Consider the following 27,698-nt stretch of genomic DNA (forward strand, 5'->3'; position numbering starts at 1 on the left):
CTTAACCTTTGATCTCCCAAAGTGTAGTACTTCACACTTAGACTCATAGAGTCATAGAGATGTACAGCACGGAAACAGACCCTTCGGACCAACTAGTCCATACTGACCAGATATCCTAAATTTATCTAGTCCCATTCACCAGAATTTGGCCCATATTCCTCCAAACCCTTCCTATTCATATACCCATTCAGATGCCTTTTAAACATTATAGTTACCAGCCTCCACCACTTCCTCTGGAAGCTCATTTGCATATACGTACCACCCTCAGCGTGAAAACGTTGTCCCACAGACTTACATATTTGTAGTTGATGACACCTCATCTCTAAAGTGTAGTAGATAATTCTAGCAGAAATCTGTAAACAAATTAGCATCATAAAGTCTTGACTGAGCGTTGGTCAGAGTATTGAGTACAGGAGTTGGGAGATCATGTTGCGGCTGTACAGGACATTGGTTAGGCCACTTTTGGAATATTGCATGCAATTCTGATCTCCATCCTATCAGAAAGATGTTGTGAAACTTGAAAGGGTTCAGAAAAGATTTACAAGGATGTTGCCAGTGTTGGAGGATTTGAGCTATAGGGAGAGGTTAAATAGGTTTGAGGGCAGCATGGTGGCACAGTGGTTAGCACTGCTGCCTCACAGCACCAGAGACCCGGGTTCAATTCCCGACTCAGGCGACTGACTGTGTGGAGTTTGCACATTCTCCCTGTGTCTGCGTGGGTTTTCTCCGGCTGCTCCGGTTTCCTCCCACAGTCCAAAATGTGCAGGTCAGGTGAATTGGCCATGCTAAATTGCCCGTAGTGTTAGGTAAAAGGGGTAAATGTAGGGGAATGGGTGGGTTACGCTTCAGCGGGTCGGTGTGGACTTGTTGGGCCGAAGGGCCTGTTTCCACACTATAAGTAATCTAATCTAATCTAAAAAGGTTGGGGGTGTTTTCCTTGGAGCTTCGGAGGCTGAGGGGTGATCTTACAGAGGTTTATAAAATTATGAGGGGCATGGGATAGGATAAATAGCCAAAGCCTCTAACCTGGGGTGGGCAAGTCCAGAACTAGAGGGCATAGGTTTAGGGTGAGTGGGAAAAGATATAAAAGAGACCTAAGAGGCAACTTTTTCACACAGAGGGTAGTATGTGTATGAAATGAGCTGCCAGAGGAAGCGGTGGAGGCTAGTATAATTGCAACATTTAAAAGGTATCTGGATGGGTGTATGAATAGGAAGGGTTTAGAGGGATATGGGCCAAGTACTGAAAGGTGGGACTAGATTGGGTTGGGATATCTGGTCGGCATGGACGAGTTGGACCAAAGGGTCTGTTTCCGGGCTGTACATCTCTATGACTTTAAATGAATGGATGCTTATGTGTGTGGTGCCAGTCAAGTGGGCTGCCTTGTCCTGGATGGTGTCAAGCTTCTTGAGTTTTATTGGAGCTACTCCCATCCAGGCAAGTGAGGAGTATTCCATGACTTGTGCCTTGTAGATGGTGGACAGGTTTGTGGACTTAGCAGGTGAGTTACTAACTGCTAGATCTAAAGGATCTAGTCTACTCTTGTAGCCACTGTGTTTATGTGGTGTATCCAGTTGAGTTTCTGGTCAATAAATAACCCCCAGGATGCTGAAAGTTGGGATTCAATGACAGTAATACCATTGAGTTCAAGAAGTGATGGCTAGATTCTCACTTTTTCAAGATGGTGTAGATGTACGGCAACTCTTTGCAAGCTCTTTACGGCAGATCTTACTTTTGCATACCTTACAAACGTTCTGATCTCTTAAACCTCAATTCGAAGTCTATTACTGCAGCTTTGGCATTGTATCCCTTGCCCTGTTCAATTATCCTGATGCACTTTGGTATGATCAGCCTATACTACATGCAAAACAAAACTTTCAGTACCTCTGTACATGTGATAATAATAAATCAAACCAAATCAAATCAAATGAAAACAACTTGTTAGAGATAGTCAGTGCCTTGCATTTGTGCAGCCCGAGTGTTTAGTTAACTTGGTCACTTGATAGAATATATCTGACTTGCCTGTAAAAGTGCAGTTCCAGCAACAATTAGGCTTGATACCATCCAGAACAATGCAGCCCACTTGATTGGCTCCATTACCACAAGCACCAACTCTCTCCCCACCAACTCTCACTAATAATAGTGTGTACTATCTACAAGATGCAATGCAGAAGTTTACCGAAGATCCTGAGATAGTGTATTCCAACTCACAACCATATTCATCTAAAACAGGAGGAGCAGTCCCATGGGAACACCACCCCCTGCACGTTTGCCTGCAAACCACTCACTATCCTGACTTGGAAATATATTGTTGCTCCTTCAGTGTTGCTGGATCAAAATTCTGGAATTCCCTCCCCAACAGCATTATGGGTCTACCAACAGCACATGGGCTGCAGTAGTTCAAGAAGGCACTCACCACCACCTTCTCAAGGGCAATTAGGGATTGGCTATAAATACTGGCCCAGCTGTAAATGAATTTAAAAAGCGAGTTTGCAAATTTTACTCAAAGAGCTTTGCCAATGTAGGGTTATCACTGTGGTATCTTAGTGTTAACTTTACTCTGACAGCTAAATATGATGATTTCAATGAATCACCAGAGCTAAGGCATTAAAACTACGTGATTGGCTGCTGATCCACAGTGTGATTTATTTTCAGTATGTTCATATTTGACCCCTTTGTCCTGTCTGTGAAGAGGGGGAGAGAGAGAGAGAGTGTGTTGGAGCTGTTTAAATTCAAGCTAGTTTCATTTAATGCTGTTGGATCAATCCATGTTCAGAGACTGAGGTGTTTGTAGACAGTCAATGGTACAGGCCCACACTTGGGCCTTACTGCTGCTGCATGCCCTAAACAGGCCTCACAGTCTGCCTGCTGTCATTCACTCTTAGTGTGATGTGTGATCTGTCAGGCTGAGTGCAGTGAAGGAATGACGGCTGAAAACAGCTGCACTGTGCATGGATAGACTAGAATCTGAAAAAGGAGGGGGGCAAGGGGGCCAGAGGTGGGGGTGAGGAATTTAGGAGAAGGGGCAGCGCCAGGCCCCGGTCTTGGCCTCCAGGTGGCCCATGATCAAGTGGTGCAGAGGCTGGAACCAGACCAGACTAGAGGACCGCCACTCTGCAGACACTACCAGGAAGGGAAGCACCACAATGGCATGTGACTCAGTGGTTAGCACTGCTGCCTCACAGCACTAGGGACCTGCATCCAATTCCCCTCGGACAACTGTCTATGTGGAGTTTGCACATTCTCCCCGTGTCTGTGTGGGTTTCCTCTGGATGCTCTGGTTTCCTCCGGGTGCTCTGGTTTCCTCCCACAATCCAAAGATGTGCAGGTTAGGTGGATTGGCCTTGGGAAATGCAAGAATACAGGAAGAGGATGGGGATGGGAGGAAGGGGTGGGATTGGATGGGATGCTCTTTGGAGGGTCTGTGTGGAGTCAATGGGCTGTATGGCCTGTTTCCATACTATAGGGCATCTATAATTACCCCAACCTCCGCTTTGGGCCTTGAGTCCCTCACGCTTAGCTTCTCACCATCACCCTCGCGCTCTCAACCTCCAAACTCTCAGCGTCCACTCCTTCAGCCTCCCTGAGCCCCTCATCCTCACTGAGCCCCTCAGTCTTCTCCTCACCCTCAACCTCACCTTCCATGAGCCCCTCAGCCTCCATTCTCAGTGTCTCTCAGCCACTCACTGTCCTCTCTTTCAGTCTCCACCTCATCTTCAGAGTCCCCCTCACTGCTGTGCATGCATTGGTGCTGTTGTCACTTTCTAGGTAGTGACATCAGTTCTGCTCCTTCCTTCTCATGGCAATTGACTATCACATTGTCCTTTTATGACAATTTAGATCAAAAATCCAGGAGAAAGTGTACATTTCAATTCACATTTGGAAATCAAATCATTTTCTCTGTGACTGTGCACATCCTGGTATTTGTGTAAGATGTTTCCCCAGTCACTGCTATGTGACCAATGGAAATAGCTTTCTGCACAATAAGGGAGACTGCAGTGGTCCTCCAGCAGCTTTAGGCCTGGAATCAGGCTTCAGACTGCATCGTCACAGCATTGTGTCAATGTTCACTGTTTGTTGTGTATGTCTATTGGTTCTGAAGACTCAGTCAAGCCTGTAGGTGTAGCTACAGTAAAACTGAAACTAAGTAGTAAGTGCCAGACATTTTAAATGTATGAAAACAAAGCTTCTGTTCATACCCAGAACTTGTTGGGAGCCATCTTGACATATCCCTGAGGCACAAACCTCAATATCCAAACAGTACTAACTGACAGCAATAGCAAGCAAGTAATGACAGTGTGTAACAGTGAGGTGGGAGTAGTAACACTGCCCTACGCTGGTTCATACTTCATAAAGTCATCGGAGCAGCATTTCATTGATTTCACTCAAATGGCATTAGAATTAGCCTCAATCTCCAGGATGGAAATACTGAGCTCCACCCTACAACAGTATTGTTAAACTTGTATGTGCTCAGAGAGTTTTGAGAACGTGCTCCTTGATATTGCATGTAGCCTTTCTGGCAGGTTTTACCAATACACTAGACACTTTAGTCAGTAACCCATCAGCTTTATATTCGCATGAAACATCAAACTACTCATCAGCATCCTCTGCGGCAAAATTACCTTGTGATCTTTCCTTCTTTTATCTTTGCTGTCCTTCTTCTCACCCCACGCTGGCTGTCAGTGTCTCACCAGTTGCAGATCTCACCTCTCTGCTTTTCTCTAAATTATAAACAGTGTCAATGTTTGAGCTGATGGCTGTGACAGCAAAACCGAGTGTGAGCCAGTCTTCATCATCACAGTCTTCCTGCTCTTCCACAAGAGTCTGGACAGGCTGAGGATATTTGGCACATGAAATGAAATCAGGGAAAGCGTTGGGTTGAGCTGAGGGGAGAACATCCATGCTGACAGCTTGTGAGGCAAGGAGATTGGCAGAGTACAGGCAAATGGACATAAGACAGAAGATTGAGAATGAGGACCCCATTATCCTCAATGGCTTCAGTCTCACTAGTAACCACAGTCTCAGTAATGATCCTTCCCACCATATCCAGCACTGCCTCTTCCCAGCGAGCTGAGACCTCCAGGCCACCTGTGTCCTGCTAGGTACTGCCGAACTGTCCAGTTGTGTGCCACTTTCTACAGGAGAATGGAAGCATCCAATGAATGTGGTGTGAACTCTTTGGACCATGCAGTAGACACTGTTGAATAGCTGTTAGTAGCTGTTCACTGTGAGAAGCATGGTGAAGTTTGCAACAATGTTATTGTGAAGTAATGCAAGAAATATTAGGAATGAGTTCAGAATGGTAAAGATTGTTTGTGGATTGGTAATGGGGTTACGGTATGTTAGTCAATGAGTGAGGCTTACAAGTGCAGTCAGAATCCAATATCTGAAGACACAGTTCCTGACCTTAATCGAACCTTGAGGAGATAGCAGTATCATAGCATTGTCATTAAATTCATAATTTATGAAGCCCAGGCTGATATCCTGAATTAGTCTCACAGAGAACATTAAATGATTATTGATGTTTATCTGAGTCATTAATACTCTTTACAGAATGAAATCTGCCATCTTCACCTCATCTGATAACTGCCTTGACATGGCGGAACAAGCCCCTCTGTTCAAAGGCAATTAGGAATGGGCAACAAATGCCCACATCCCATGAAAAGAATAACTATTTGAATGAGGTCATTAACATTTTCCAGCATAGAATCAAACATTATAAGATGCCCTTCAGTCCATCAAGTCTACACTGACAAAACTACACTAAATCTACTCTTGTGGATCCTGCTAACTGTTATCACTTCCCACTCATCAGGGGCGAGGAGACTCTCCAATAACCTAACATAATGAAACATCTCATTTTGTTTAGGTCTCCTTCACCAAGAACCTCTCCCAACATCAGTCATGCCTCAGTCATTCCCAAATCAAATTCAGTGGCAGAATGACTCCCAGCACTGACTGCTGTTAAAAAGTGCATCCCCTTGGGGTGGATGCTGATTTTATGTTACTGTGGTGTATGTTACTGGGTCCCATGTTCAGGTAGCAGTTTGAACAGCACAATTAGCAGTGTTGACTCCTTGACTTTGTTATATTTGGCAGTTAGATGAAGTTGACACACTACTTAATTCCACTCAATGGACATGGGTTAATCATGCATCACAATTTCTATGAAGTTCTCAAGAAGATACAAAGAGATATTCAAGAAGATGCATTCAGAATCAGAGGGGGATTGATTTGCTGTTGAATCTTTTATTGTCTCCCAGACGCCCTCTAATGGCACGCCTGTATATGGCAGCCTTAAGTGGCTAAAATGCACAATGCAATTTTCAATACACTGCAATCTTTGTTTCCTATTTTTGAGGGCGAACCAGTGTATAAACCAATTTGTTCTAAATCCCCTTTTATTTAAACTTGTCAGACTCTGGAAACCATGGACACAGGAAAACCCTTTCTGCAATCATTTGCCATTGACTTAGAAGGCTGCATAAGGACACTGCGGTACTATGCTGGATGGGCAGATAAAATCCACGGGCAAAGTATACCAGTAGGTAAGTCTGTTGTGCACATTACAACATTTATTAGCAAATCTTGCTGCTTAGAGTAGAAAAATCTGTTAACTCCCATGCACCAACTCACCCCAACCCCTCAACTTTATAAACCTAAACTCTAGAATCTGTCTGTTAATTTTATGCTTTTCTATTGGCAGATGGTGATTTTGTGATGTTTACAAGACATGAACCAATTGGTGTCTGTGGACAGATTATTCCAGTGAGTTGCAATGAGAAACTCATTCAATGACACAAAAACTTAATCTTTATTTTTAAGTTGATTACTAGGGATCCAATTAAAGGAAAATAACTACAGCATGTTTTTAAGAAAGCAGTTTTGATGTAAGGAGAAGTGTTCTTTGCAAGTGTACTCTGTTAAATTAATGTCTGAAAATTCTTCATGAATATTCCTTGGTCACCAAAATATAATTAACAAAACTCCAGAAGCTGTAAACATTGTAACTGTGGCTAAAGAGGATACAAAGATCTCTGTCAAGGTCCAGCAAGCTCCACTCTACCTCCCTCAGTATCGTGAGAAAGATGCAATAAGGTCTTGGGACTCACTTACATTAATGTTTTTCATGGCACCCAACACCAGCTCCTCCTTAACAGTGACACAACCCAAATACCAACATACCCCTCCCTCATCTTAACATCAGGGAAATTAGGATTGAAAATGAATGATGTCCCACTCTGAGGTGCTCACATCCCACAATCAAATAAATAAGGTATAGAGTCATAGAGATGCACAGCACATAAACAGACACTTCTGTCCAACTTGTCCATGTTGACTAGATGTCCTAAATTAATCTAGTCCCATTTGCCAGCATTTGGCCCATATCCCTATTCATATATACATCCAGATGCCTTTTAAATTTGTAATTGCACCAAATTCCATCACTTCCTCTGGCAGCTCATTCCATACATGCACCATCTTCTGCATGAAAAAGTTGCCCTTTAAACCTTTTCCCTCTCACCTTAAACCTATACCCTCTAGTTTTTGACTCCCCTATCCTGGGGAAAAGACCTTGACTATTCCATGCCTCTCTAGATTTTATAAACCTCTGTAAGGTCATCCCTCAGCCTTTGACTCTCCAAAGAAAATAGCCCCAGCTATTCAGCATCTTCGTATAGCTCAAATGCTCCAGCCCTAGCAACGTTCTTGTAAATCCTTTCTAAACGTTTTCAGTTTAACAACATCCTTCATTTGCAAGGAAACCAGAAGTGAATGCAGTATTCCAAAAATGACCTAACCAATGTCCTGTACAGCCGCAACATGACTTCCCAACTCCTATGCTCAATGTACTGATCAATAAAGTCAAGCATATCAAACACCTTCTTCACTATCCTGTTTATCTGCGACTCCATTTCCAAGGAACTATGAGCCTGCACTCCAAGGTCCCTTTGTTTAGCAACACTGCCCAGGACCTTACTATTAAGTGTCTAAGTCCTGCCCTGATTTTCCCTTCCAAGGGTAGCACCTCCCATTTATCTAGATTAAATTCCCCATCTGCCACGCCTCAGCCCATTGTCCCATCTGATCAAGATCCCATTATACTCTGAGATAACCTTCTTCACTTGTCCACTACACCACCAATTGTGGTGTCATCTGCAAATTTACTAACCATACCCCCTATATTCTCTAATTGCTACAACTATCATTAGTTATCTCCCATTTCTAGACATGGCACATGAATTGATAACACAACCAATGAACCGCTGAGCTTTCTCACAGTGTTGTGACTACATTTAATTAGCTTCATTTGACAAAGTCAGGACCCAGAATGTAAAGTATCAATTCCCTTCCTGTTGAAGTTCTTGATGATGGACAGAAAGGAATGGGTTCCTGAGCAACTGGATCCACCTCAAACACTCCCCTCTTTGCCTGTAATCTACTGTTAATCTTTGTCCCCGTTCAGAAGTTTCTTGCACTCTTAAAACCTGGAGTGAATCCAACGTGAACACTTTTGACCAATAAACTGAATCTGCTATCTGTACAGGAGAAGTTTAGTAATTCAGGCTCTCAATCAAGGGTTGCATAGCTGTGTGTACAACAGTTCAATCAGTTTATCAAACGCTTTGATCTTTCCTGTATGTTTGTAGGCAACAACACCTTTCAAAGGGCATTTTTCAAGAGAGGTCTATTTTGTTGTGTTTTGTGCAAAGCCTATTATCCTTCAAGCCAGTAATAGAATTGCAGAGATCCACATCATTTCCTAAATATATGCATGAATCACAAATTAACAGACCTGAAAAGGAGTCTTTGTCATGACACCTGTGAGGCTGATGTTATTGGATCTGAGCTTGCTCACACAGTCACACTCCAATCCCACAGAGACTGCTGGCTTCACTCCAGCTCCCAGTGAAAACATTGCCTCCAATAAGAGTTTCAGAAAAAGAATAGAAGAATCAGTGAGACAAATAGCTGCAGCATTCATAAAGTATGTCCCCAAATGTGGAGAAACATAGAGAGTAAAACCAAAAGAAATGTGGACTCTGGAAACCAGAAACTAAAACAGATATTGCTGGAAAAGCTTAGCGGGTCTGTCAGCATCTGTGGAGAGAAATCAGAGTTAATATTTCAGGTCCAGTGACCCTTCCTCAGAACAGAGTTGAGTTTTTCCAGCAATTTTTGTGTTTTATTTGTGAAATGTAAAGAGATACTGGTCATTTACTGTTACACATTCTATTCTTGATTATCATTCTCCTCCTTCTCACCTTTTTATCTCCCAGTGCTTTTCTTATTCCCTTGACTGTCTCACTCACAAATGTTAGCTCCTAACAACCCTTTATTTCTATATTTAATCTGATTTGACAATGTTTTTCTTTCTCCAGTGGAATTTCCCCCTGCTGATGTTCATTTGGAAAGTGGCTCCAGCAGTTTGCTGTGGGAATACCATAGTGATTAAACCAGCTGAACAGACTCCCCTCACAGCACTTTACATGGGAGCCTTAATCAAGGAGGTCAGTACCATTCACCTATAATACTGGGATAGTCAGCAATGCCGCATACCATGAACAAAGTTTTAAAAGTCAATTTATCTAATTTTTTGATGTTGGTCATGGGATAAATATAGTTAGAACTAAAAGAAAACTGCAAATGCTGGAATCTAAATTAGACAAACAGGAGGTTGGAAGAACACAACGAGCCAGGCAGCATCAGGAGGTGGAGAAGTCAAAGTTTCAGGTATAACCCTTTTTCAGGACTAGGTGTGGGGGTAAGGGCAGCTACAGATAAAGGGGATGGGATGGGGTGGGAAGAGTAGCAGAATGGTGAAGTACTTATAGGTGAACACAGGTAGCAGGTACGACCTGGTTCCCCCGACCGGTATCTTCCCCTTAAGCAAAAAGGATGCAACACCTGCCTGTACACCACTTCTCTCACCTCCATCCAGGGCCCTAAGCTGTCCTTCCAGGTGAGACAGAGGTTCACCTGCATCTCCTCCAACGTAGTTTACTGCATCCTGTGTTTCCGATGTGGTCTTCTCTACATCGGTGAAACCAAACATGGACTAGGTGACCATTTCGCTGATTATCATCACCGGGCCAGAAACAGCCAGCCTGATCTCCTGGTCACTGCCCATTTCAACTCCCCCTCCCAATCCCTCTTCGACATGTTCATCCTTGGCCTCCTCAATTGCCGTAGTGAATCAGACCACAAATTGGAGGAACAACACCTCAACTTCCACCTGGGCAGCCTGCAGCCCAGAGGAGTTAACACTGAGTTCTCCAATTTCAAATAATATTCCCACCCAACCCCCGGCTCCTTTTCCAGCCCTTCCATTCCAGCTACCAACCGGATTAATTTCTCCATTGGCCAAACAGGTCGTACTCAGTACCGGTGTTCACTTATCACTACCACAGCATTCTGATACTCTTCCCACCCCAACTATCCCTCTTTCTTTATCTGTAGCTCCCCCAACTCCCACATCTAGTCCTGAGGAAGGGTTATACCCGAAATGGTGACTTCTTCACCTTCTGATGCTGCCTGACTTGCTGTGTTCTTTCAGCCTCCTGTTTGTCTACATGGCATAAATATTGGCCAGAGTAGTTGGGACAATTTCCTTCTGATCTTCAAACAGTGCCATGGGATCCCACCTGGATGAGTGATAGACTCAGAATAGAATTATTAGTCATGTGGAGATATGTGGGTTAATTAGGGAGAAACAGCATGTTTTCTTAAAAGAAAATCATGTTTAATAAATTGTTGGAATTTTTTAGTGTTATCAGAGAGGATCAATGAGGTTAATAAAGTTGATGTGGTCTATGAGGATTTCCAGAAGATGTTCAATACAGTGCCATACAACAGACCTGTGTAGAAAGTTAGAGCTCATTGAATAAAAGGGACAGTAGGAACATGATACAAACCTAACCAAGTGACAGGAAACAGAGAGGAATAGTCAGTGAATAGATTGGGGACTGTAATAAGGTTTGTACCAACATTCCTTGGGGTTAGTATTGAGATCTTGACCTTTCCTGATCTACGTTAATGATCAAAATCTTTGTGTGGATGAAGACATTTTCAAAGAGTGTGAACAACACAAAACTTGGTAGGTGAAAATTATAGTGCAGTATTTCAAAAAGATAATTGGCAGATGAAGCTCAACATAGAAAAGTGTGAGGTATGCATTTTGATTGAAAGAACACAGAGATATATTATAAAATAAAAGAGACCATTCTAAAGGAAGTGCAGGAACAAAAAAGACCTGCGTGAAATGTACCTAAGTCATCAAAGATGGAAGGACAGGTAGGGCGAGCAGTTAATAAAAGTTTAGTATCCTATCCTTTATTAAAAGGCATACAAGAGCAAGGAGGGTATGCTGAACTTGCATAAGACATTAATTAGAACTCAGCTGGAGTATTGCTTACATTATAGGAAGGATGTGAATGCTTTGGAGAAAATGCTGAAAAGATTTACAAGAACAGTTTCATAGAACATAGAAGAATACAGCGCAGTACAGGCCCTTGGGCCCTCGATGTTGCGCCGATCCAAGCCCACCTAAACTACACTAACCCACTATCCTCCATATACCTATCCAATGCCCTCTTAAATGCCCATAAAGAGGGAGAGTCCACCACTGTTACTGGCAGGGCATTCCATGAACTAACGACTCGCTGAGTGAAGAACCTACCCCTAACATCAGTCCTATATCTACCCCCCCTTAATTTAAAGCTATGCCCCCTTGTAATACCCGACTCAATACGCGGGAAAAGGTTCATACTGTCGACCCTATCTAACCCCCTAATCATCTTGTACACCTCAATCAAGTCACCCCTAAACCTTCTTTTCTCTAGTGAAAACAGCCCCAAGTGCCTCAGTCTTTCCTCATACGATTTTCCTTCCATACCAGGCAACATCCTGGTAAACCTCCTCTGCACCCGTTCCAATGCCTCCACATCCTTCCTATAGTATGGCGACCAAAACTGCACACAATATTCCAGATGCGGCCGTACCAGAGTCTTATACAACTGCATCATGACCTCAGGACTCCGGAACTCAATTCCTCTACCAATAAAAGCCAGTACGCCATATGCCTTCCTCACCGCACTATTTACCTGGGTGGCAACTTTCAGAGATCTGTGTACATGGACACCAAGATCCCTCTGCTCATCCACACTACCAAGTATCCGACCATTAGCCCAGTACCCCATCTTTTTGTTATTCTTCCCAAAGTGAATCACCTCGCACTTAGCTACATTGAATTCCATCTGCCACCTTTCTGCCCAGCTCTGCAGCTTCTCTATATCCTGCTGTAACCTGCCACATGCTTCCTCACTGTCAACAACTCCTCCGACTTTCGTGTCATCCGCATTTCAGGAATGAGGAACTTCAGTTATAAGGATAGTTTGCAGAATTTGGGACTGTTGTCCTTGGAGAGCAGATAGCTGAGCGGGGATAGAGTAGATAGGTAGAAACTGTTTCCACAGGTAAAAGGATTACCAACTATAGTACACAGACTTAAAGTGCTTTATAAAAGAAACATATTCAAGATAAGAAAATTGTTTTCACATAATAAGTGAGTTTAGTCTGGAATGCATATCCTGCAAGTTTGTTGGAGGGACATTCAATTGAGGCATTGAAGAGGGTACTTGAAGTAATTCCATGGTCAATATCCCGTCACCAAGTCACTCTTTAAATACATGTGCATAGTGTATGACACTACCAAGCTAATACTTCTGTTTATATTTGCCAGCCAGGGCTCCCTCCTTGGAGCAGATTAACAGCCCCAATCAGGCAACTCCTTTTTTATGAGGTCCATCTGGCAAACCTCATTCCAATCACTAAAGCAGTGGATGCCTATTTGATTAGAAACAATGTGCAAGGTAAAAGGGAAAAGGCAGGAGAATGCCACTAAGTCATAATGATCATTTGGAAAGTTGGATGCAAACATGATGAGTGCCAAATAGCTTCCTTCTTCATTATAATAGTTCTGTGAATCAGTGAACTTCAGTGTAGTTCTCTTCACTGAGATGACCCTCCAATCCTGTGCTGGAGGGTCATCCTGGATTTATGTCCAAGTTTCTGGAGAATGACCAGCTGAGCTGTATAATTGGGGGATGTTCATTGGGATACACTGGAATGGTTCAAATCAACAGCTTTATTCTCCTGATATTCTGCCCTGTGCCTGACCTGATTCTTGATATCATCTTTATTATCCGTGCTTAGTCACTGCTGAGCTTTTATTTCAATTTATAAGGTAAGATGCTGAATTGTCCCCCAAAACACAGAAAATGTCTTTGAGCTAAGGCATCAAGTTTCAAGATGTACAACGTGTGATTTTGGCATCAGTTTGGGGTCTTCAGTGTATTCGGGGGCTTCACATTCAAACTAAATATCAGAAATTTAAGTCATTACAGTAAAGGATTATGTTTCTAAGGTGTGTTGTCCTAATGGAAGATTCTACAGTCAACTTATATTGAACCAGTTTTCAATTCATGATCAACAATTCTGAATTATATGTTGTGTTGTTGTGGTTCTGTTCGCCGAGCTGGAAGTTTTTGTTGCAAACGTTTCGTCCCCTGGCTAGGCGACATTATCAGTGCTTGGGAGCCTCCTGCGAAGCGCTTCTTTGATGTTTCCTCTGGTGTTTATAGTGGTCTGTCCCTGCCGCTTCCGGTTGTCAGTTTCAGCTGTCCGCTGTAGTGGTTGGTATATTGGGTCCAGGCCGATGTGTTTGTTGATGGAGTTTGTGGATGAATGCCATGCCTCTAGGAATTCCCTGGCTGTTCTCTGTCTGGCTTGCCCTATGATAGTAGTGTTGTCCCAGTCGAATTCATGTTGCTTGTTGTCTGCGTGTGTGGCTACTAAGGATAGCTGGTCGTGTCGTTTCGTGGCTAGTTGATGTTCATGTATACTGTCTTCCTGTTTGTCCTATATAGTGTTTTGTGCAGTCCTTGCATGGTATTTTGTACACTACATTAGTTTTGCTCATGTTGGGTATCGGGTCCTTCGTTCTGGTGAGTTGTTGTCTGAGCGTGGCTGTTGGTTTATGTGCCGTTATGAGTCCTAGGGGTCACAGTAGTCTGGCTGTCAGTTCTGAGATGCTCCTGATGTATGGTAGTGTGGCTAGTCCTTTTGGTTGTGGTATGTCCTCGTTCCGTGGTCTTTCTCTTAGGCATCTGTTAATGAAGTTGCGCGGGTATCCGTTTTTGGCGAATACCTTGTATAGGTGTTCCTCTTCTTCTTTTTGCAGTTCTGGTGTGCTGCAGTGTGTTGTGGCCCTTTTGAATAGTGTCCTGGTGCAGCTTCGTTTGTGTGTGTTTGGGTGGTTACTTTCATAGTTTAGGACTTGGTCTGTGTGTGTGGCTTTCCTGTATACCTTTGTAGTGAATTCTCCATTCGGTGTTCTCTGTACCATCACGTCTAGGAATGGGAGTTGGCTATCCTTTTCTTCTTCTCTCGTGAATCGGATTCCTGTGAGTGTGGCGTTGATGATCCGGTGTGTTTTTCTATTTCCGTGTTTTTAATGATTACAAACGTGTCATCGACATATCTGACCCAGAGTTTGGGTTGAATTTGTGGTAAGACTGTTTGTTCTAACCTTTGCATAACTGCCTCTGCTATGAGTCCAGAGATTGGTGAGCCCATGGGTGTTCCGTTGATTTGTTCGTATATCTGGTTGTTGAATGTGAAGTGTGGTGTGAGGCACAAGTCCAGTAGTTTAAGTATGCCGTCTTTGTTGATAGGTTCAGCGTCCTGTTTTCTGTTCTGTATGTCCAGTAGGTTGGCTATTGTTTCTCTGGCTAAGGTTTTGTCAATCAAAGTGAACAGTGCCATCACGTCAAATGATATCATGGTTTCTTCTTTGTCTATGTGTATGTTTCTGATGATGTCCAAGAATTCCTGTGTTGATTGTATAGAGTGTTTGGATCCGCTGACCAGGTGTTTCAGTTTCTGTTGTAGTTCTTTGGCCAGTTTGTATGATGGTGTCCCTGGTAGTGATACTATGGATCTGAGTGGGATGTCTGTTTGTGCACTTTAGGTAATCCATAGAATTTGGGGGTGTTGTTGCTTTCCGGTTTCATTCTTTGTAGGTCAGCTCTGGTTATCTGTCCGTTTTTTTGTATATGTTGTGTCCTTAATGACAGAGGGAAGGATACCATCAGGCACATGAATCAAAATGTTATGATCCATCTTCAAACCAATGACATAAATTGAAATAGATATTAAATCCTCAAGAGGACTTCAGCACCAGATTGAAAGTATAAAGTTTCGAGGATTGGCAACCTGGGATTGTTTGACGGGCCACACAGTAGAGGAGATGTGGAAGTAGGTGAGCGTGAGAGCAAAGTCAATGTGTACAGGATGTTGTAGGAATGAATGTTGACAATCATGGTGAATTATGTTGACTACTGAAACATGAAGGAGGTTATACTGAAGGGAAATGAGATTCTTGAATTGAGAGTAAATAGTGGAGAGCAGGAAAAGATTAAACAAATGAATCCAGGCATGGGGCAAATTTAAGATTTCAGACCAGCAAATGGAAGAGGGATTAGCAAACCTGTTGGAATAAAAAACAGAATGCATTGAATTTCCAAAATAGAAAGGGCTTCCACTCCCTCACTGACACACCACAAAGGATCCTGTATGTCAGTGCCAAATTCTCAGGGCGTTGTCATGATGCTTCTTGTCAGGAGACTCTGTGGCTTTCCTGCTCTATTCAAGGAAATCAGTGAAGATGTATGCCTTATTTCAATGGGCTCATGACCTCAATAATAACAAGATGCCATCAATTAGAGAAATACTGAGGAAACAGTTTGGTGGTTTGATAAATAACGCAGAGGGGAACTAATGTGTTCTCTCACACCATTTACTAGTATCGGAGTTGTAAAGAGCTGCAGGAAATTAGAGTTTGTGAGGTGTTTCCAAACATTTACTCTGGCCAGGCTAGGCAAGATGGATTCATTTAAGAAGGCAAGGTGAATAGTAGAAAGGGATATGGAAACAGGAGGCCATTTAGTTCCTTCTTCAATTAGATGATTGCTGATCTGTACCTTAACACTGCTTACCAGCCTTGGGTTTCAACAGATAATATCCTTACTTAATAAGAATGGATTAATGTTAGTGTTGAAAGTACCAATTGACTGGCACATTGCACATTCTCGGTGGGTGGAGGTGAGTTCCTGAGTATCCCTGATTTTGCCATCACGGCCACCACCCAGCGTGCTCTCACTCCCATGAACCCATGCTGCCACCATTTTGTAATGGACACACAGTCAAGGTGATGACTGTCCAGTGGCTAGTTGCATCTGATAATGAATTATAATGACCATTTTGCATTGTCCTCTTACTCAGTAACTTTGCTGCAGTGATTCTCAATTTCTACAGGGTTTATATTCACAGTAATATGTGCAGCATTTTCTGTTTCTGTCTCTGAAGTAAATTATTTTTAAAAAATCTTTCAGCTTTAACTTTGATACTTAGTGCCTTTGTTTCCTGTTCACTCAATGGAAAAATACATAAGAGCTCATGTTGTGTTGTTCTCTGGTAGATAAAAATGCATATACACATCAAAAGATCTCAGTTAGAGCACATGAGGGGTTTTAAATAGCCCATTATAGAAAGAACTTTAAATCCAGGGAGAATATCTGATGTAAATTCACCAGGATGAGGTGGGGCTGGGAAACAGTAACATGAGGAGAGACTTGAGATACTGGGATTGTTTCTTTTAAGGCTGAGGAAGATGTGATGAGGGTGTAGGGGGCATTTTTAAAACTATCACACAGAAAGCAAGAACAATGTTTAAACAGTTTTGAAGCATTTAGTGATTGATCACAATAAGTCATGCAGGCAGAAATCATTGCATTTTTATGAAAAATTGAGCAAATATTCAAATAAGTGAAAGTCACGAAGTTAGCAAAGGGGAATGGGATTGCTGTTGCAAAGGGTTAGCACAAACACAGTAGGCTGGACAGCCTCCTTTTATGCTATAAATTTTAATAGTTCCACCAGTTGATGTTCTTACCTTTTTTTCTAATTAACCTGTTCAGAGGTGTTTTTGCACACTGCTGGAATAGATAGGACTTGAAGCAGGGCCTCATGGTCCAGAGGTTGGGACACTACATGAGTGCCCTCAGTTGTCGTTTTTATAATGCTCATAATTATCACCAATTTTATCAGCTAATGCTGATGGTACGATGGTAATCCCTGCAGTGGTTGTAGTTTGTCCTTCTGATGTTGGCCATTGGTACGAAGCATTTATTGTTAATCTCCAATTACCTGGAGACAATGCTTAAACTGGTTTCTTGAATCACTGTTATCCATTTATTTATGGAACTCCAACAATGCTATTAGATTAGGAGTTACAAGATTTGGACCTAATTATGGTAAAGAAACAGGAAAACATCTCCAGTTCAATATGGCATGATTTGGAGCAAACCCTGGAGAGAGTGGACTTTCTATGACATTACCATTGATTGATTGATTAATTGTTGCCACATGTACTGAGGTACAGTGAAATATGTTGTTTTGCATGCTAAACAGGCGGATTGTACCATACAAAGTGCGTCAGGGTAGCAGAACACCGTGTAGAATACAGAAGGTACAGAGAGAGAGTTCAGAATTAACATTTGAGAAGTCCATTCACAAGTCTGATAACAGTGGGGAAGAAGTGTTCTTGAATCTATTCATACATACATTCAACCTTTTATATCTTCTGCCCGGTGGAAGAGGGTGAAAGAGAGTATAATTGGGGTGGGAGAGGTCCTTGATTACGTTGGTTGCTTTCCCAAGGGAACGGGTAGTACAGATGGAGTCAAAAGATGGAAGAGTATTTCAAGTCTCTCCTTATGTTACTGTTTCCCAGCCCTACATCATCCTGGTGAATCTACGTCGTATATTCTCCGTGGATTTAATGTCTTTTCTATAATGGGCTTTTAAAAACCCCTCATGTGCTCTAATTGAGATCTTTTGACTGAGGCTGATAGTTTTAAAAATGCCCCCTACACCCTCCACCACATCTTCCTCAGCCTGAGATCTGGTTTGTGTGATGGACTGGGCAGTGTTCACGACTCCGTAGTTTCTTGCTGTCTTGGGAAGAACAGTTGCTATACCAGGCTGTGATGCATCCGGATGGGATGCTTTCTATGGTGCATCTATAAAAATTAGTAACCCTCCTTGTGGACATGCCATTGAGCAAGATATGAACATTGGGAAGAAATGGAAGTAATTCTATATACATTCTACATATTGCTGCCATAATGCCCAGCTGTGGGGTCCAGCTATAGTGCCCTTGCTGTCTCTGATGCCCATGAGGTTCCAAGAAGCCCCTGGTGTCTGTGGATAATGAGTTTAACAGAAATTAGGACATCAGACAAATAGCTCTGTCCTGAATGATGACAGACCTCTCCAGTGTTTTTATAGCTGCTCAATTCCTGCCAAGTGCAGGTAGTTCGATAAAATTCCCAAATGCATGTTCTGCTCTGATACAGACATTTACTTAGTATTATTGGTGAATACCCTAACACCATTCTAATGGTGGAGAAGCTTCCTCCTGGAATGTGGGTTGGAAAATCATATCCAGCTGGAACGCTAACTTCAGATGGGAATGCTCTGTGAAAGAAATTTGCTCACTTGTAATTGTGCGCGGCACAAACTTGAGACTGAAGACAGCTGAACATTTCGAGTTGCTAACATGTAAATAATATTTTGTGAATTATAGGTCCCTTTCCCCCCAGGTGTGGTGAATATTGTCCCAGGATATGGACCCACTGCTGGGGCAGCAATTGCGTGTCACAAGGACATTGATAAAGTTGCATTCACTGGTTCAACTGAGGTAGGAAACTATTGCTTTAAAATCCTGAGAATGATTTGAGACGTACAAAAAGAATACTTTTTTCTGGAAAGAAATGCTATAAATCAAAAGAGGTACAAGTTCTCACATTTCCAGATAGCATAAGAAGAGAGGCACACACGACAAGTGCTTACCTCACTCAGAGAGTGGCATCATCAGATATGATTTAACTGTGGGGCATTCTGTTACCAGGAAGACAAGCAACCAGGCCTGGAATTTCCAAACAATTTCACAGTTTCTTTCAGTTCAGTCAAATCAGAAAACCAACAGATATTATCGAGGAATTTCAAATGCAAATTACATTCAACACGAATCGAGTTTCTGTGATCTTTTCTGCTATTTGATAAACATGGCCCTGATTACAAACCTCTTCCAAAATGTAATGACCAGACTGAGACTAGCAACGCTGCTTTTAAAAGTTTTTAAATATTAAAACATATTTAATTTGCTTAGAAACTGATGTGCAAGCACTAATGAAATTAGTAAATTGTAATGCAGAGCATTTTAAAATTAAATAACTTTTTAAAATGTTATTCAACACTGCAGGTTGATTCAAGATTTATGTACAGCAATGTCCTAATTAGTTTGAGCAGAAACTTGAGGAAAAAAATGAACTTTTAGAGTAATTTTGAGTGAAGTTGTACCTGGATTGTTGATTGAGCCCAATGTGGAAAATCTTTGTCTCAGATTTTAGGCTGAGATCCAGTCCTTAATGGTGTGTTGTCCTGTAGCCAAGGTTGGCTCTAAAACAAACACGTTGACATAACACATCAGGCATGAAAACTCTTGCAGAGAAAAAGAAACCAGCCAAAAATCATGGCTCATTCAGGAACCAATGATCTCAGCAACAAAAGCATGAAGGAACTTCAGTGACCCCAATGGGGGCAATCTCTAAAATACTAAATGATCTTAGCAAAACCCAACATAGGGATTTAGGAGAGGACCATTGGCTCTCTCAAGGGCAACTGGCCTTACCAATAACACTCATAACCAGTAAATAAAAAGAAAAACTTAAACCTGTTCTATCATTTAGTTAGATCCTAGCTAAATTAGAACTTTAAATCAGTTAATTGCTTTTGTTCCACATTTCTTGTTATTCTTAACCCTGAAAACCTAAGGATCACTGCCTTGAAAATTTAAAAGTTAAAAATCACACAACACCAGGTTATAATCCAACAGGTTTAATTGGAAGCACATGAGCTTTCGGAGCACCGCTCCTTCATCAGGTGATAGTGGAGGACACAGTTCTAAGGCACTGAATTTATAGCAAAAATTTACAGTGTGATGTAACTGAAATTATACATTGAAAAATACCTTGATTGTCTGTTGAGTCTTTCATCTGTTTGAATACCACGATAGTTTCACTTCTTTCATGTGTAAATCACAAAACGTTTTGTTAAAAGTTGCATTCTCAGGTTAGCTGTAACAATGGGCGTTAGCTAGACAATATGTTCAAGGTGTCAGTCCCCTGCGTTCTCTGTCTACGTCATGATGTTTAGATTCATCCAAGCCATTGATATAATTACTAAATAGCCTGGCTCTAATTTTAAACTAAATTAATTTGAGATTTCTCCACAGGAGAATAGTTTCTCCAAACGGTACCTACAATCTGGATTTTCATTTTCAACCCCTTTATTAGATCTCCACTCAATTTCTACCCAAGAATATACAAGCAAAGTTCATACAAAGCTTCCCTCATAATTTGATTTCTTGAACCCTGATATAGACCTGGAGAATCTACATTACACTCATTCCCAATGATCACAGATCTTCCCTGTGTGCAATTACTTTATGCATATCCACATGCTTTTGATGGTTTCTGTTTAGAGAGTCATAGAGTCATAGAGATGTACAACACAGAAACAGACCCTTTGGTCCAACTTGTCAATGCTGACCAGATATCCCAACCCAATCTAGTCCTACATACCAACACCCAGCACATATCCCTCCAAACCCTTCCTGTTCACATACCCATCCACCTGCCTTTTTAATGTTGCAATTGTACCATCCTTCACCATATGCTCTGGCGGCTCATTCCATACATGTATCACCCTCTGTGTGAAAAGGTTGTCCTTTAAGTCTCTTTTATATCTTTCCCCTCTCACCCTAAACCTATGGCTTGTAGTTCTGGACTCCCCCAACCCCAGGGAATGGACCTTACCTATTTATCCTGTCCATGCCCCTCATGATTTTATAAACCACTATGAGGTTACCCCTCAGCCTCCGAAGCTCCAGGGAAAACAGCCCTAGCATACTCAACCTCTCCCTATAGCGCAAATCCTCCAACCCTGGTAACGTCTTTATAAATCTTTTCTGAATCCTTTCAAGTTTCACAACATCTTTCCAATAGGTAGGAGACCAGAATTGCACGCAATATTCCAACAGTGGCCTAACTAATGTCCTGTACAGCCACAACATGACCTCCCAACTCTTGTACTCAATACTCTCACCAATAAGGCAAAACATACCAAACACCTTCTTCACTATCTAATCTACCTGCGACTCCACTTTCAAGGAGGTCTTTGTTCAGCAACACTCCCTAGGACCTTACCATTAAGTGTATAAGTCCTGCTAAGATTTGCTCTCTCAAAATGCAGCACCTCATATTTATCTAAATTAAATTCCATCTGCCACTTCTCAGTCCATTGGCCCATCTGATCAAGCTCCCATTGTGATCTGAGGTAACCTTCTTCACTGTCCACTACACCTCCAATTTTAGTGTCATCTGCAAACTTACTAACTAATACCCCTTAGGTCTCATCCAAATCATTTATATAAATGACGAAAAGTATTGGACCCAGCACCGATCCTTGTGGCATTCCACTGGTCACAGGCCTCCAGTCTGAAAAACAACCCTCCACCACCACCCTCTGTCTTCTACCTTTGAGCCAGTTCTGTATCCAAATGGCTAGTTTCCCTGTATTCCATGAGATCTAACCTTGCTAACCCGTCTCCCGTGGGGAATCTTGTCGAACGCCTTACTGAAGTCCATATAGATCACATCTACTGCTCTGCCCTCATCAATCTTCTTTGTTACTTCTTCAAAAAACTCAATCAAGTTTTGAGACATGATTTCCCATGCACAAAGCCGTGTTGACTATCTCTAATCAGTCCTTGTCTTTCCAAATACATGTACATCCTGTCCCTCAGGATTCGCTCCAACAACTTGCCCACCACCGAGGTCAGGCTCATTGGTCTATAGTTCCCTGGCTTGTCCTTACCACCTTTCTTAAACAGTGGCACCACATTAGCCAACCTTCAGTCATCTGGCACCTCACCCGCAACTATAGTTCTCTGGTCCTCCAACGTTTTAACCTCTAAGATGACATCATAGTTTCTTTTTCTCAAACTCTGATGGATAACTCCTTACTTCTCCACACTAAATTCCATCTGCTATATTTTTTCTGAATTACTTATTGTGGCTGAGTTACACAAGCTACTAGATTGTCTGCGTTAAAAATTGGGTGGGTGAAGAGACAGATGGGCAGATGGCAGGCAGCCCATGTATTAAATTTAACAAGCATCCCCCAACTCTCATCCCCAAAACCTACTGGTGGGGAAATTTTAAGTCCAGATCAAATTCTAAGTCCTTTTGTTCCAATTAGACGATTTATTTGGGCAAGGCACTGTGTGCTGGACGATATACAGAGAGAATAATAATGCAATACAGTGTCACATTTTGTCTCATTAATTCTTTGGATTAACTGGGGAAAAATGCATTTGAAAGTCAGTATAAATATTACTCACTTTCAAATCTGATAAGTTGATACATTGAGTCAGAATTGAGTTCTCTGAATCATTCTCTGAATCCGTCTGTGCTGCTGTGTTGACAGGTTGGAAAGTCAATAACTGAAGCTGCCTCGAAGAGTAACCTGAAGAGAGTCACCCTAGAGCTTGGTGGGAAGAATCCTTGCATTGTGTTTGCTGACTCTGACTGTAAGAACAACTCTTTTTAGCTTTACAACTACATCTTTCTGAATTTTAGAGATGTTACAGAGGAAAACGTTCTCCCCCTCAGAATTGTGTACATCCAGATAAATTTAGATTAGTTTAGATTACTTACAGTGTGGAAACAGTCCACACTGACCTGCCGAAGCACAACCCACCCAGACTCATTCCCCTACATTTACCACTTCACCTAACACTATGGGCAATTGAACATGGCCAATTCACCTGACCTGCACATTTTTGGACTGTGGAAGGAAACCGGTGCACCTGGAGGAAACCCACGCAAACACGGGGAGAATGCGCAAACTCCACACAGTCAGTTGCCTGAGGCAGGAATTGAACCTGGGTCTCTGGCGCTGTGAGGTAGCAGTGCTAACCACTGTGCCGCCCAAAATTAAAAATCATTCTTTAGAAGATTATCTTTACTTAGAATCAGTGAGATCTTTAGTTATGTAGGTAGATAGGGAAGCTAGGCTGGATTTCTGTAGAGAAGATTAGGATAGATTTGATTGAGATGTTCAATGATGGGGCTCAGTAGCATAGCTGAAAATGTGTTGCTGGAAAAGCACAGCAGGTCAGGCAGCATCCAAGGAGCAGGAGAATCGACGTTTCGGGCATAAGCCCTTCTTCAGGAAGGGCTTATGCCCGAAACGTTGATTCTCCTGTTCCTTGGATGCTGCCTGACCTGCTGCGCTTTTCCAGCAACACATTTTCAGCTCTGATCTCCAGCATCTGCAGCCCTCACTTTCTCCTCAGTAGCATAGGCAAAGAAGCTGTTCTCATGGGTGAAAGCCTGGAACACTGACTCCACTGACATAAAAAACCACAACAATAGAAAGAAAACCTTTTCTTTTTCAATATCTTGAATGGTTTAGATCCAAGTGAAAAGGCAAGGGATTGGGGACTAACAGAGAATTGGCATGCTTGAATGATCTCCTTTTGTGCTGCAACCATTTCAGACTTTTCCCAATGCCACTGAGCAGGCTTCAAAGTGGGAGGGAGTTCTGAGAACTATTGGATCAACAATTTCTTCCCACATCAGGATAGTGACCATTTGCAGAAATTGCACACCCAGAAGCAATGAGTAATCAACAAAATGTTCAGGTTCAGGGCGATTAGGGAATACTGGTGACATTTCCCAATCAAAGATGCCCCCCTGTGCCCACACCCCCATGGGAAGCCCGGGCAGGCATCCTTACAGTCAGTGCAGAACCTAGCCTTAGAACTGAGCTGAACTCACTCTGATAATTTAATGGTAGAAGATTCCATTCAGGGTTCTAGTTGGACCAGGATAGTATTTTACGTAACTGTTGTTGCTATAGTGTTTCTGTCAGTTGCTGGCTGGTCTTGTTCAATCTTTGTAACATTCTGGCAACTTGTTTTCTCATTTTTCTTTCAAATTATATGATTTTAAACGTGGGATGTTTTGTATTTGAAACCCATTTAAGATTACAATGAGAACTATGGTGTTTCTGATTCTGTACCAGTGTAATAGGGTTAGGGTGGATTGGCCGTGCTAAATTACCCATAGTGTTCAGGGATGTGCAGGTTAGGGTGGATTGGCCGTGCTAAATTACCCATAGTGTTCAGGGATGTGCAGGTTAGGGTGAATTGGCCGTGCTAAATTACCCATAGTGTTCAGGGATGTGCAGGTTAGGGTGGATTGGCCGTGCTAAATTACCCATAGTGTTCAGGGATGTGCAGGTTAGGGTGAATTGGCCATGCTAAATTATCCATCGTGTTCAGGGGTGTGCAGGTTAGGGTGGATTGTCTGAAACAAATGTGGGTGACACAGTGGCACAATGGTTAGACTCGGGTTCAATTCCCGCCTCAGACAACTGTCTGTGTGGAGTTTGCACATTCTCTTCGTGTCTGCGTGGGTTTCCTCCGGGTGCTCCGGTTTCCTCCCACAGTCCAAAAATGTGCAGGTTAGGTGAATTGGCCATGCTAAATTGCCCGTAGTGTTAGGTGAAGGGGTAAATGTAGGGGAGTGGGTCAGGGTGGGTTTCTCTTTGGAGGATCAGTGTGGACTTGTTGGGCCAAAGGGCCTGTTTCCACACTGTAATGTAATCTAATCTAATAAAACAATCCTCTCAATCCCAATCTCCTCCTCTCTCTCTGTATTTCTAAATACAATTTGCTATTGATTCTACTTCCATTGTTTCTGGCCATGTACTTCATGCTTGGATCCTCTGATTTTTCATGCCACTTCCTCCATTTATTTTTGACGATAATCCTAAATCATTGACTCACTAACCGATGCCAATAATTTTCCTGCCCTCTCTCATCAAATCACTTTATATACATTGAATCCCCTTGTTAGAACCTTTTTTTTTGATTAGATTAGATTAGATTACAGTGTAGAAACAGGCCCTTCGGCCCAACAAGTCCACACCGACCCGCCGAAGCGAAACCCACCCATACCCCTACATTTACCCCTTACCTAACACTACGGGCAATTTAGCATGGCCAATTCACCTGACCCTGCACATCTTTTTGGACTGTGGGAGGAAACCGGAGCACCCGGAGGAAACCCACGCAGACACGGGGAGAACGTGCAAACTCCACACAGTCAGTCGCCTGAGGCGGGAATTGAACCCGGGTCTCAGGCGCTGTGAGGCAGCAGTGCTAACCACTGTGCCACCGTGCCGCCCACTAGTTGTTACAACTCTGCTCCACATTGAGGATCTTGTTTCCTTGGTTTCTTCTCATCCCTAAAGCCTGTCAGCCTGAGATTATTTCAGTATTTCCATCCTTCTCTATCACCATATCCTTCCTAAAGTAAGAAACCCAAAACTGAACAATGGCAGAGCCTGAATCTGCTTTCTGGCCAAGAGTTGACACATTTATACTGATTGCATTTAAGAATGAGATGTGAACTATTGAAATATGTAAAATTCTGCAGGGATTGGACAGGGTTGGTGCTAGGAAAATGTTTTGTCTTGAGAGGGAGACAAGCAGAATGTTTTACTCTGAGGGCTGTTAATTCAAACAGTTTTCTTCCCCAGAAATCAGTGAAAGCTGGATCATTGACTGAGTTAAATAGGTGCCTTATTGAACAAGGTGGTTAAAGGTATTTGAAGAGGGGGTTGCAAACAGGAAAATGGATTTAACACCACAAGACCTTGCTGAATGGCCTAAACATGGTTCTAAATCTATATCCCTATGAATAATGGAATAGAAAGCTTAAGGCTGTATCATAACTGAGAAGGTCATATTCATGAGTGAGAGATTACAAAATGGGGTCCTACCCCATTAGTGTTTGAACCAAAAGACTAAGGGTCAAAGCTGTGCATGAAAGGAGAAGCCTGAAGAATAATTGATATTTGTCAGTGTGAAACACCTCTCTGAACTGGAAATTTTCTCAGAGCTGCTGGTGCTGTGCCTTTATAACTGTGCTGGAGTTACATGGAAACAGCATTTCCATCGCACTTTCATCAACACAAGAGGAGAAGTCTGAGGAAATTGTTGGTCTTGGTGTTTTCAAGTCAAACACTAACAGGGGATATTGCTAAGCAGACTGTTTCTCTTTTGCCCAGTGACCCTGGCAGTTGACTGTGCCTCACAAGGAGCTTTCTTTAACCAAGGCCAGTGCTGCACTGCTGCTGCTCGGGTTTTTGTTGAGGAACCAATTTACGAGGAGTTCATTCGCCGCAGTGTGGAGTGGGTCAAAAAGCGAGTGGTGGGTAATCCTTTCGATCCACAAACTGAACAAGGACCTCAGGTAAGATAAAATCAGCAGCATTTGAAAAGACATTTTAGGACAAAATGATTAGATCATCGACATAAACCTTCATGGGAAACCTGAAGGAAGGATTTACATTTTGGGTGCTGGTTAATTCTATGGGGTTTTTTTTGTGTCTGCCCATGTGGTTTTATTTCTTATTCTACACTGAAGTGTTGGCTGTGGGTCAATTGGTAGCGTGTTGCCTTTGAGGTGGAGGTTGTGGGTTTAAGTTGAGAAAATTGAGCATGAAAAATCTGAACTGACACAATGAAGGAGTATTGCACTGTAAAAGGTGCCATCTTTCAGATGAGAAGGTGAGCTTGGCAGCTGTTTCAGCTGAATGGCAAAGGTGCCATGGTAGAGCAGGGGAGCTGTCTGTAACGTCCGACCAAATTCATCTTTCAATGATATCATGAAAATGAAATCACATTGCTGCTTCTAGGAGTTTCCAGTGCATAAATTTGCTGCTGGATTTCGTACACTGGAAAACGGCTATATTTCAGACGTACCTCATTGGCTGTAAAGCACTGCGAGACATCCTCAGGTTGCTTCCTTTTTTATTTTTCAAGGTCAGAAGTCACACAACACCTGGTTATAGTCTAACAGGTCTTTTTGAGGTGTGAATAGAATGTCAAAAAGCTGAATGATAAGTTTCTGCAGGTGATCAAAAGTGTCAGGTTTACCACACCATCTGACACTTTTGATCACCTGCAGAGACTTATCATTCAGTTTATCGAGATTCCATTCACACCATTTGTATGATCTTTTAATCTCTCTGCCTATTGATCTCTCTGCCTATAAATTCTGTACCTGCATGCTTTGCTGCACTTTACTTGACAAAGGGGAAGTGCTTTGAAAGCTGGTGATTTCAAATAAGCCTGTTGGACTATAACCTGGTGTTGTGTGATTTCTGAACTTGTCTACCCCAGTCCAACACTGGCACATCGACATCTTTAGTTTCAAGCTGAAGATACTGAGTCCATTTTACACTTTTCCAACATAGTTCTTTTAATTAAATGTATTTAACAGTTCAAATCCTGGTAACCCGTTTGGGAGCAGAGGAAGGGGTAAATTGTGATTAGATGTTGGGGAGAGCTAGATCAATCACAGGCCGCTTATGTTACAGCTCAATCAGGGTGTCCAAGTTACTGTGGCAACTTACACTTTTACATGCATGTTGTA

At 42.4% G+C, this 27,698-nt stretch overlaps 1 protein-coding gene across 1 annotated transcript in view; it reads left to right on the top strand.

The window, feature by feature from the left end:
* The window catches only part of aldh1a3 (aldehyde dehydrogenase 1 family, member A3), a 147,282-nt gene that overhangs the window by 82,767 nt on the left and 36,817 nt on the right, over nt 1–27,698 (top strand). The window contains exons 4-9 of the mRNA XM_043677665.2: nt 6,419–6,548; nt 6,707–6,768; nt 9,384–9,512; nt 18,710–18,823; nt 22,675–22,777; nt 26,329–26,513. Of these exons, the coding sequence (XP_043533600.2) occupies nt 6,419–6,548; nt 6,707–6,768; nt 9,384–9,512; nt 18,710–18,823; nt 22,675–22,777; nt 26,329–26,513 (723 nt within the window). The remainder of the gene's footprint in view (nt 1–6,418; nt 6,549–6,706; nt 6,769–9,383; nt 9,513–18,709; nt 18,824–22,674; nt 22,778–26,328; nt 26,514–27,698) is intronic.

This window comes from Chiloscyllium plagiosum, unplaced genomic scaffold, assembly GCF_037043375.1.
Source record: "Chiloscyllium plagiosum isolate Xiang-an unplaced genomic scaffold, Cpla_swu_hap1 HiC_scaffold_39, whole genome shotgun sequence".
Lineage (NCBI taxonomy): Eukaryota > Metazoa > Chordata > Chondrichthyes > Orectolobiformes > Hemiscylliidae > Chiloscyllium > Chiloscyllium plagiosum.